The 11,187-nt window shown below is 39.4% G+C and overlaps 1 protein-coding gene and 1 long non-coding RNA gene across 3 annotated transcripts; one reads left to right on the plus strand and one right to left on the minus strand.

Annotated features, from left to right (window-relative positions):
* Positions 1-76: 76 nt before the first annotated feature.
* On the plus strand, positions 77-3,408 carry LOC115142024 (BOS complex subunit TMEM147). 2 transcript variants are annotated; one of them, XM_029681496.2, is made up of 7 exons: positions 77-316; positions 600-716; positions 1,125-1,194; positions 1,586-1,788; positions 1,978-2,062; positions 2,221-2,342; positions 2,759-3,408. In XM_029681496.2, exons 2-7 carry the CDS (start codon positions 640-642, stop codon positions 2,877-2,879), a joined length of 678 nt encoding a protein of 225 aa, XP_029537356.1. In that variant the 5' UTR covers positions 77-316; positions 600-639; the 3' UTR covers positions 2,880-3,408. The 2 variants fall into 2 exon arrangements, with proteins under 2 accessions (XP_029537356.1, XP_029537355.1); XM_029681495.2 differs by having other exon boundaries at positions 79-306.
* A 2,148-nt stretch (positions 3,409-5,556) lies between these two features.
* LOC135575211 (uncharacterized) lies at positions 5,557-8,648 on the minus strand. The gene is made up of 3 exons (XR_010465758.1): positions 8,563-8,648; positions 7,941-8,077; positions 5,557-7,515 (listed from the first exon to the last, which is right to left on the minus strand). It is a non-coding gene; the product is annotated as an uncharacterized LOC135575211 (long non-coding RNA).
* Between the last annotated feature and the right edge of the window lie 2,539 nt (positions 8,649-11,187).

Consider the following 11,187-nt stretch of genomic DNA (forward strand, 5'->3'; position numbering starts at 1 on the left):
GGATTTTGGTAGTTTCCGGGTCGTTACTAGTTACCACAGCCACAAAGTTATAAACGCCGCCTACTTCGAAAAAATATATTCTTAAAATCTGATTTGGTACCTTAGCAAATCCACACTGCTAACCGTATGCATAACCCTAACCTTAAATTAAGACCAAAAGGCACATTTTTGTTTTTATTAATTTTCTACGATATAGCCAAATTCGACTTTGTGGCTGTGGTAACTACTGGAAAACTAGTTTCCGTCCTTCTACCAACGATTTAGCAAACTAGCATTAGCATCTTAATAATCCCTCGGTCAACCTGAGTAAGTACAGGTATTTCTAAATGATTCGTGCCGATCTTCATTTAGACGTGTGTTATTTATACGCATTTAACTTATCTAACAGATTTAAATTTATAATGGCGAAATAAATAGGTTAGACCTTGCACAGAAGCAACCTTTTGAGCGTGCAGGAAGAGAGGATGCTATAGCAAGTAACGTTACTGTTAGATTATCTGCTCCAATGCTTCTTAAGTAACTAACGTTAGCTAGTATAGCTAGTATTGTGTCGATAATTGTTGCTAGCTAACAGCCATCATGTCTTAATTCATTCACAGACTCGTTGGAGGATTCGCCAGTGTTGGACTCCCTGGCAATATGACGCTATTTCATTTCGGGAATTGCTTTGCCTTGGCTTATTTTCCCTACTTTATAACCTACAAATGCAGTGGATTGTAAGTATCAGCACCTCTCATACTATATAAAATGCATTGGATTAATTTGTTAGTTTACCCCATACATTTAGCTACTGAACATATCTTTTTTAATGATCTGTTCACTAGCTAGTCACCCTTACTGGGCTCCTGAGTGGCACAGCCGGTCTAATGCACTGTATCTCAGTGCAAGAGGCATCACTACAGTCCCTGGTTCGAATCCAGTGTAGGCTGTCATTGTAAATAATAATTTGATCTCAACTAATTTGCCTAGTTAAATAAAAAATATTGTAGAGGGTGAAATGTAATCTACATGGAAATGTCAGCAGATTGAGAGGAAGTCAGTCAATCCTCCTGCCACTCTAGGCAACCATGTGTCTGTATACTAGAATGTTTTAAACAATGTCTCTCTCTTGATCCCTACTGTAGATCAGAATATAATGCATTCTGGAGATGTGTTCAAGCAGGAGCTACCTACCTATTTGTGCAGCTATGCAAGGTGAACATTGACTGTCCGAACTGTCTGTTTTCTGAAAAGCAATAAAAGTACCATCATTCTGTCAAAGGAACTGATGATCACATTGGGATGCAGACTAAAAACTGCTTGATTACTAATGTAGCCTACTAGTTATTAGTTATTACTAGTTCATATGTATCCTACTAGGGCAGCAGGTAGCCTAGCGGTTAGTAACCGAAAGGTCACTGGTTTGAATACTCGAGCCTACAAGGTGAAAAATCTGTCAATGTGCTCTTGAGTAAGGCAATTATCCCTAATTTGCTACAAGGGTGCGGTACAACTATGGCTGACCATGTAAAACAGCATGTTTCACTGCACCTATCCGGTATATGTGACAATAAAAAAAACTGCATTAACAATGTCTCTGTTCCAGATGCTATTTCTGGCCACATTTTTCCCTACGTGGGAGGGAGGAGCTGGCGTGTATGACTTTGTTGGTGAGTTTATGAAGGCCACGGTGGACCTAGCAGACCTTCTGGGCCTGCATCTGGTCATGTCCAGGAACGCAGGGAAGGGAGAGTACAAGATCATGGTGGCAGCGATGGGATGGGCCACAGCAGAGCTCGTTATGTCAAGGTACGTTCTCTTTCTCTATCTTTCTCTGTTCCCCTACTGTTTCTCTTTAAATCTCTTTGGGTGCATTCCAGATTCACATTCATTTCAGTGTAGATTAGTCATTCACTACCCAAGCTCACTAGTGTAGTTGTCAGTATGTTTAATTGCAATGATGTCTCTTGTATTTAATCCTCTTGCCCTGTCATCCAGGTGTATACCTCTATGGGTGGGTGCCAGAGGCATTGAGTTTGACTGGAAGTACATACAGATGAGCTTCGACTCCAACATCAGCCTGGTAAGTCCCCTTGCACTGACACTGCTGAATCAAATAGACATTTATTTTGACTTCCAGTAAATACTTAGATAATGAATACTCATCAACATTACATTTCCTGTGGCAGGCTTGGAAGAAGTCTAGTTTTTAAGGAAATTCGGTGTCGTGTTCTATTTCAGGTGCACTATATTGCCATGGCAGCAGTGGTGTGGATGTTCACGCGGTACGACCTCCCGAAGAGCTTCCGCCTGCCTGTGACTGTACTACTAGGGCTGTGTGTATACAAGGCCTTCCTCATGGAGTGAGTATCACGTACTTCAACGTACCCAGGGAAGGGACCTGTGGAACTGCATACTGTAGAAATGGTCATCCTCACAGAGCTGGTTTTCAGCTCATGGTGCTCATCTGTTCTGGGGAGGGAACTGATGTTTTTCCTCTACCACTAGAGGTCATTATAAACACTGCTAGCTAGTTGTGTAATGGTCTGGAGAACCAACCCCTATTTTTCAAAAGAAACAATACAGTATTGAAATGGTACTGAAAACAATGACACCTCCAAGTTCATGTCATAATTCATCGTAATTATGATGTTAGCAACAATCAGTTTCATGGTAGCCAACAACTGACATATTGGTATAAAACAAAGCTACACAACCATAATAATAATTGTTCATAGACATCTACTCATTTTCTCCTCTGTCCTCTAACTTCTCTCAGGTTGTTTGTCCATGTGTTCCTGCTGGGGAGCTGGACAGCCCTCCTGGTGAAAGCGGTGCTCACTGGATCCATCTCCCTCTGTTCTCTCTTCCTCTTCGTCACACTGGTGCACAGCAACTGAGACTGGCTGGGAGCCCAAACAAAGAGGGTCTTTAACACACACACACACACACAGGGCCTTTCAACCAGACTGCGCCTGTATAGATTAATTTTGTATCGCTCAGAAAGATGGCAGGAATATGAGCATTCATGATTTCAGACTTGTTTTGTTATGATACTTATTTTTTTTAAATGTATGATTTATTATTGTGCTGGAATTAGTACGGTAGATTGAGTATTTATAACAAGTGGATGACTCTTAAGCGTTGTAGTACAATTACTATACTACTTTAACATGTAAGCAGATGGTACAATACTGTTGTTACACTGTGTGTGCTCAGCTGCATTGCTGCAGGTATGAAAGAGATTAACTTAATCTCATTCGACATGATGAAATACAAATGTTGGCACACTTCTTGTCACATGACTGAAGCAGCATAATGGCTTATTTATGTTGTAAGATTACATGACATGGTAACAGTGGTTTATGCTACTCTATGGAAATTGGTGAGAGGTGTGTGTGAATGGCCAATAAATGACTTCATATGCTACTTTTGATTTGTGCTCAGTGTGCTTATTACACAAGATATACTATACAAAATCTAATTAAAACATCTACAAAAGGGAGGAGATGGAGGTCAAATTTGTACTCAACTTTGAGGTGTAGTTCAGGCTCCTCGTATGAGAGCTTTATGTATGGTGTGGTGTTGTAAGGAGAAGAAAATCACATTTCACACCTGACATGCACGCATACTGTTACTACAAACCCCATTATGTACTGTGTGACCCAATTTGGCTGGTTTCCATGGTGACTTGGTGTCTGTACAGTAGTGGGCGTGTCCTTGAATGATGAATACTCTTGTTGTGTCCAGATTCCCACACATATTGCCTTTCTAATCTGAAGGATCGGTGCTCCACACCTACCACCGGAATGCCACTTCTAATTCACTGGAGATAATAGATTGTTCCCCTTGTAGTTAGCCTTACAATGACCAGTCTAGTCTGTGGAAACCTGTTGACCAGTCTAGTCTGTGTAGAAACAATGTTGACCAGTCTAGTCTGTATAGAACCCTGTTGACCAGAATAGTCTGTGTAGAAACCTATTGACCAATCTGTATTGAAACCTCTTGTCAATGGCAAGGTAGACCTATTTGTAATGGTTGCAACATTAGGTGAGACGTCTCATTGTTTGCATACCCTATAGCTGTGGGGAACATAGACAGTGAAAAGGTTTACAAACGCTCCTTCCTTTCTTGAATTGGGTTTACTGCTTCTTGTGGGGGCCATCCATCCCATCTCAAGCCCTCCTCTGGGGGACCTCAGGAGGCTGAAGATATTTGGCGTGTCACCTAAAACTCTCACAAACATTTACAGGCGCACAATTGAGAGCATCCCGTTGGGCTGTATCGCCCCCTGGTACGGCAACTGCACCGTCCACAACCGCAGGGCTCTCCAGAGGGTGGTGTGGTCTGCACAACGCATCACCGGGGGCAAACTACCTGCCCTCCAGGACACCTACACCACCTGATATCACAAGTCCAAAAAGATCATCAAGGACAACAACTGCCTGTTCATCCCCGCTACCATCCAGAAGGCGAGGTCCGTACAGGTGCATCAAAGCTGGGACCGAGAGACTGAAAAATAGCTTATGTATCAAGGCCATCAGACTGTTAAACAGCCGTCAATAACACAGAGAGGCTACTGCCTACATACAGACTTGAAAACATTGGCCACTCTAACAAATGGATCACTAGTCACTTTATTAATGCCACTTTAATAATGATGTTTACATATCTTGCATTACTCTTCCAATATGTATATACTGTATTTTATACTATCTATTGCATCTTGCCTATGCCGCTTGGTCATTGCTCATCCATATATTTAAATGTACATATTCTTATTCCATTCCTTTACTTAGTTTGTGTGTATTAGGAAGTTGTTGTGGAATTGTTAGATTACTTGTTAGATATTGCTGCACTGTCGGAACTAGAAGCACAAGCATTTCGCTACACTCTAAATAACATCTGCAAGCCATGTGTATGTGACCAATCAAATTTGAGTTGATTTCATTTGATTATGCCTTTGACAAAGGCCCCATTGCAATAAAGGGCTACAAGAGAGCGAGGGGAACTTTCCTCTCTGACATTTGCATTGATGTATTAAACATATGCCTCTAGGTCAGGGCTGAACTGGCAGAACCTTACTGTGGGCTATACCTGAGTCTGAAATATGCCAATGATTTAAAAGTTCAGGACAGGGATGTGTTTGCTATAACTTACCCCAAATCAGGTAATTGATTAAATAGATTTCCATATCTCAGTGTGATCTGCAAGCCTTTAGGCACCTTTTTCAAATTCAAGGCTCAACAGCTTGACATGATCAAACATGACATAACTTAACCAATTTTGGTGTTGTAACTGCATCTTTGGATGGGTCCAAATCTATCTATTCAAAATGTATTATAGTAGTAGTATTAGTATGAGCAATTCTTATTTTAATTATTATGAATGATTATTATTAGTGTATTATTGTAATTGGATTATGCTGCTATCTGCTGAGTGAATTGTATTTTTTTTACATCTGCTTCCCTCCCATTTTACTGACGCACATACGTTGTTTTTGACGAAAAGTAGCATATTTTAACTCTGTAAACTGTAAGTATGGCGAATTATGTAAATTATATCGTTTATCGCGGACTTTTGTGTCCGAAAGAAACTCACTCTTTTGAAAGTTTTAAATACGCGGAGGAAATGAAAGTTGAGGATGAAGATATTTTCACAGTAACACCCGAAGTCTGGTAAGAACATACTGTACTATAACGTTAGTAATAGACTGTATTTAAATAATTTAGGCGAAGAATTGGTTTGGCTTCATGTCATTTACAGTACCCAATTGTCATACTTGAGTAAAAGTATACCTTAATAGAAAGTTACTCAAGTAAAAGTCACCTAGTACAATACTACTTGAGTAAAAGTCTAAAAGTATTTGGTTTTAAATATACTTAAGTAAGTCTAATTGCTAAAATATACTTAAGTATCTAAAGTAAAAGTAGAAATTCATTCAAATGAAGCAAAGCAGACGGCACCATTTTATTGTTTTTTAAAACGTACGGATAGCCTGGGGCACACTCCAACACAGAAGATGTTATCTACAAAATATGCATTTGTGTTCAGTGAGTCAGCCAGACCAGAGGCAGTAGGGATGACACGTGTTCTCTTGATAAGTGCATGCATTTCACAATTTTCCTGTCCTGCTGCATTCAAAATGTAGTAAGTACTTCTGGTTGTCAGAGAAAATGTATGGAGTAAAAAGTACAATGTTTTCTTTAGGAATATAGTGAAGTAAAAGTTGTCAAAAATATAAATATTTAAGGACAGATACACCAAAATACTACTTAAGTATTACTTTATAAAGTATTTTTACTTAAGTAGTTTACACCAATGCAGTTTAGTCGCCCAGGCATTGCAGTTGGACATTTTCTCAAAACTTGGCTCAGTGTACTGGTACACCGTGGATATAGCCAAGTCTTCGTTACTCTCTAATCTTACTACATTTGCACACACTATATATATATTTTTTTTTCTATTGTGTTTTTGACTGTACGTTTGTTTATCCCATATGTAACTCTGTTGTAAGACAAAAAGTGCTTTGCTTTATCTTGGCCAGGTCGCAGTTGTAAATGAGAACTTGTTCTCAACTGGCCTACCTGGTTAAATAAAGGTGAAAACAAAAACATTTAATTGTGTATTTAGTCCTCATTATTATTTGTATACATTTTTTACTCTCTGCATTGTTGGGAAGGGACCGTATGTAAGCATTTCAGTGTTAGTCTACACCTGTTGTTTATGAAGCATATGACGAATAACATTTGAATTGAAATGGTCCTAAAGTCCTACTGCCACAGGAATGACTTGTGGTTAACTGGATATTTTGTAACTTTGTTAGTATTTTTATTGAACTTGGTGCTTGTTGATTAGGTCAAAGACCGACTTTCAAATCAAAGTTTATTGGTCGCGTAATACAGATCTGCAGATGTTATCGCAGGTGCAGCGAAATGCTTATATTTCTAGCTCCAACAGTGCAGTAATATCTAGCAATTCACACATAATCCAAAAAGTTTAAAAAAACAAGACTTTAATTCCTGAACTATTCTTGTGGAGTACTTATTTCAAATGTCTTTTCATATAAACAACTGGTAGTTGAATACATTTAAATTAGCCATAATCTGGTAATAACAGACTTATCATAAATAGTAAAATACTGTAAGTTATATTGCACATTGTATACATCTGACAGTCACATGGTACTGTGTCTTGTTTTTTCTTACTGCTGAGGATTTGGATAAAGGGTTGTGCTCACATAGTGCTGTATAGTCAGAGGAACATAAAAAGTTTGTTGACTTGCAGGCATAGTCTTCAGATGACAGCAGTCCTAATGTAACCATAAGAAGTTTGTTGTACAAAAACTTGAGGCTCCTCACTGCAACAATTTAATTAACATTTTCATAACAAGGTGCGAGAGACAACACTTTGCGGGTCAGCATTCACTTTCCGGCTCTGTCAGTTAGGAATCTCCTTATTGACTTCACGAACCATTTGGCATTGAACACATGGTCCGCAGAAAGCAGTCACACACCAGTCATCGCAAATGGTTCCCTGTAGAAATCAACATATTATTAGGGTGGCTAAGGTGATATCAACTTCTCACATTCCTATGTCGTAGGCCTATAATGATCAGTCCCTACGCCCTCACTAGAGCTGGCCCTGACAGGTTGAGGATGAGACAGATAACACAAAATTGGCTGATTTACTGGACACAGATTACGCATAGTCCTGGACTAAAAAGCATGGCCAAAGGAGAATTCCCATTGAAATACCATTTATTTTGTCCAGGATGTAGCTTAACGTTAGTCCAGGACACCGCCCAAAGTACTTTGTGATATAACTGAGTTGATGCTGGACAAAGATAATGTTGATTAGTGTGTATGAGGTAGTGGAGAAACAGGTAATGGAAATGTTCAACAATACATGAAGATTAATTTCTATACAGCTGTACAATCAGCAACATGCCATATGCATACCTCTATGTTATACCTCTCCCGAATGCTGGTTCGCAACATAAAATGTGTCCATGGAACATGAGAGAGTAGGAAACACTCTCCGTATTTCTCTGCCATCTTAATGGCCTGAATGCATGGACAGAAAAACCCACAGAGACCTGTTGGTATGAATGAACAGGCAAGTAAATGATGACTGAAACCGACCCAATTACACTCCTCGGTAAATGTACTGTATTTGGACAGTGAAGCTAAAATGTATAACTTGGCTCTATACACCAGCATTTTGGCTTAGACAACAAATGTTTCATATGAGGCGACAGTACATAATGTCACATTTTATTTGAAGGTGTTTCCATACATATCCATTTGGAAACGAATGCACTTTATGTATTTAGTCCCCCCATTTGACAGTGTCAAGTATTTTAGCATATTCACTCAGGCCCAGATTCTGACCAAAGATAAGAAAGCATAAATGGAATGTCATGCTATTCACCCACTATTCGTTTAAGGTGGAGCTTGAATACATGAAGGTGTGGCAGAGGTGTGTCTACAGATACGCCGTATTCTGACCTTGTCTTAATTCTCTAATAATTACACCACCTTTACGTGCGAAGGAACCATGAATAAGGTCTAGCGCACCTACCTGTTCCATGTCTTGGAGGTCTACAGACAATTCCTTAGACCTCATGGCTTGACGTGCACTGTCAACTGTGGGACCTTATACAGACAGGTGTGTGCCTTTCCAAATCATATCCAATCAATTGAATTTACCCCAGGTGGACTCCAATGAAGTTGTAGAAACATCTCAAGGATGATCAATGGAAACAGGATGCACCTGAGCTCCATTTCTAATCTCATAGCAAAGGGTCAGAATGATTATGTAAATACTTATGTTTTAATAAATTTGCAAACATTTCTAAAAAAAACATGTTTTCACTTTGTCATTGTGTGGACAGTCGTGGCCAAAAGTTTTGAGAATTACACAAATATTAATTTTCAGTCTGCTGCCTCAGTTTGTATGATGGCAATTTGCATATATTCCAGAATGTTATGAAGAGTGATCAGATGAATTGCAATTAATTGCAAAGTCCCTCTTTGCCATGCAAATGAACTGAATCCCCCAAAAACATTTCCACTGCATTTCAGCCCTGCCACAAAAACACCAGCTGACATCATGTCAGTGATTCTCTCATTAACACAGGTGTGAGTGTTGACGAGGACAAGGCTGGAGATCACTCTGTCATGCTAACAGACTGGAAGCGTCAAAAGGAGGATGGTGCTTGGAATCATTGTTCTTCCTCTGTCAAACATGGTTACCTGCAAGGAAACACGTGCTGTCATCATTGCTTTGCACAAAAAGGGCTTCACAGGCAAGGATATTGCTGCCAGTAAGATTGCACCTAAATCAACCATTTATCGGATCATCAAGAACTTCAAGGAGAGCGGTTCAATTGTTGTGAAGAAGGCTTCAGGGCCCCCAAGAAAGTCCAGCAAGCGCCAGGACCGTCTCCTAAAGTTGATTAAGCTTCGGGATCGGGGCACCACCAGTACAGAGCTTGCTCAGGAATGGCAGCAGGCAGGTGTGAGTGCATCTGCACGCACAGTGAGGAAAATACTTTTGGAGGATGGCCTGGTGTCAAGAAGGGCAGCAAAGAAGCCACTTCTCTCAGGAAAAACATCAGGGACAGACTGATATTCTGCAAAAGGTACAGGGATTGGACTGCTGAGGACTGGGGTAAAGTCATTTTCTCTGATGAATCCCCTTTCCGATTGTTTGGGGCATCCGGAAAAAAGCTTGTCCGAAGAAGACAAGGTGAGCGCTACCATCAGTCCTGTGTCATGCCAACAGTAAAGCATCCTGAGACCATTCATGTGTGGGGTTGCTTCTCAGCCAAGGGAGTTGGCTCACTCACAATTTTACCTAAGAACACAGCCATGAATAAAGAATGGTACCAACACATCTCAACCCCATAGAAAATCTTTGGAGGGAGTTGAACGTCCGTGTTGCCCAGCAACAGCCCCAAAACATCACTGCTCTTGAGGAGATCTGCATGGAGGAATGGGCCAAAATACCAGCAACAGTGTGTGAAAACCTTGTGAAGATTTACAGAAAACGTTTGACCTCTGTCATTGCCATCAAAGGCTATATAACAAAGTATTGAGATAAACTTTTGTTATTGACCAAATACTTATTTTCCACCATAATTTGCAAATAAATTCATTAAAAATCCTACAATGTGATTTTCTGGATTTTTTTCTCTCTCATTTTGTCTGTCATATTTGAAGTGTACCTATGATGAAAATTACAGGCCTCTCTCATCTTTTTAAGTGGGAGAACTTGCACAATTGGTGGCTGACTAAATACTTTTTTGACCCACTGTATTATATTCTTATTTACAATAAAAGAGACTGAAAAATGACACAAATTATTTACCATTAATTTCTATTGGGCAACCAAACCAAACTGCAAATGCATCCACCAAGTTTGTAGAGTCACAAGCATAATGTAGTCATTGTGTGCTAGGTATATGGGACCAAATAAGAAAAGTTTCACAAAATGTAATACACTATAGGGGAATTTGTCCAAATACATATGACAGCTTCAAATGGGGGTCTAGATAGGCTACATAAAGTGCTTTCATTTCTAAATGGTAAAACAGATATGTATGAAAATACCCTCATATAGGTGACGTTGCGTACTGTTGCCTCATATAAATTAACATGTTTGATCTCAAATCCAAAATGCTGTAATATAAAGCCAAATTAAACATTTTAGTTTCATTGTAAAAATAAATATGTAGTTGTACATGTTGGCTCGTATTAATCAAATAATATGCAAACAATCAACATGTGTAGGTACCATTCTAGCCATTACTTACAGACATCTCTGTCGACACAGCAATCCATCACTCCAGAGCTCCATGTCTTTTTCTGGATCCCGGCAAACTGGCCCCCAGCTAAAGTCCTTGGTTGTCTTGTAGTGGCGTCTTGAAATACGTTGCACATATTTCCTGCAACTACCCTGCTCAATGAATATAAATTAATACATAATTAATATAGGCCTAGATTTTACTTCTAGCTAGCTCATCATACGAATAGCTAGCTAGCTAGCTACTGTGGCTAGCTAGCTATTACTTGAGCAAATGTAAATATTATAAAATAAAATTATCTGCAAAGTAATGCATTTACATTCATAATGTTTACTCTTTAGTAAACTTTTATTTTGCGTTTCAAAAACGTACCTAGAGGTTAACAAACAAGCCTAATC

The sequence above is a fragment of the Oncorhynchus nerka genome, linkage group LG14 (assembly GCF_034236695.1).
Source record: "Oncorhynchus nerka isolate Pitt River linkage group LG14, Oner_Uvic_2.0, whole genome shotgun sequence".
Classification (NCBI taxonomy): Eukaryota; Metazoa; Chordata; class Actinopteri; order Salmoniformes; family Salmonidae; genus Oncorhynchus; species Oncorhynchus nerka.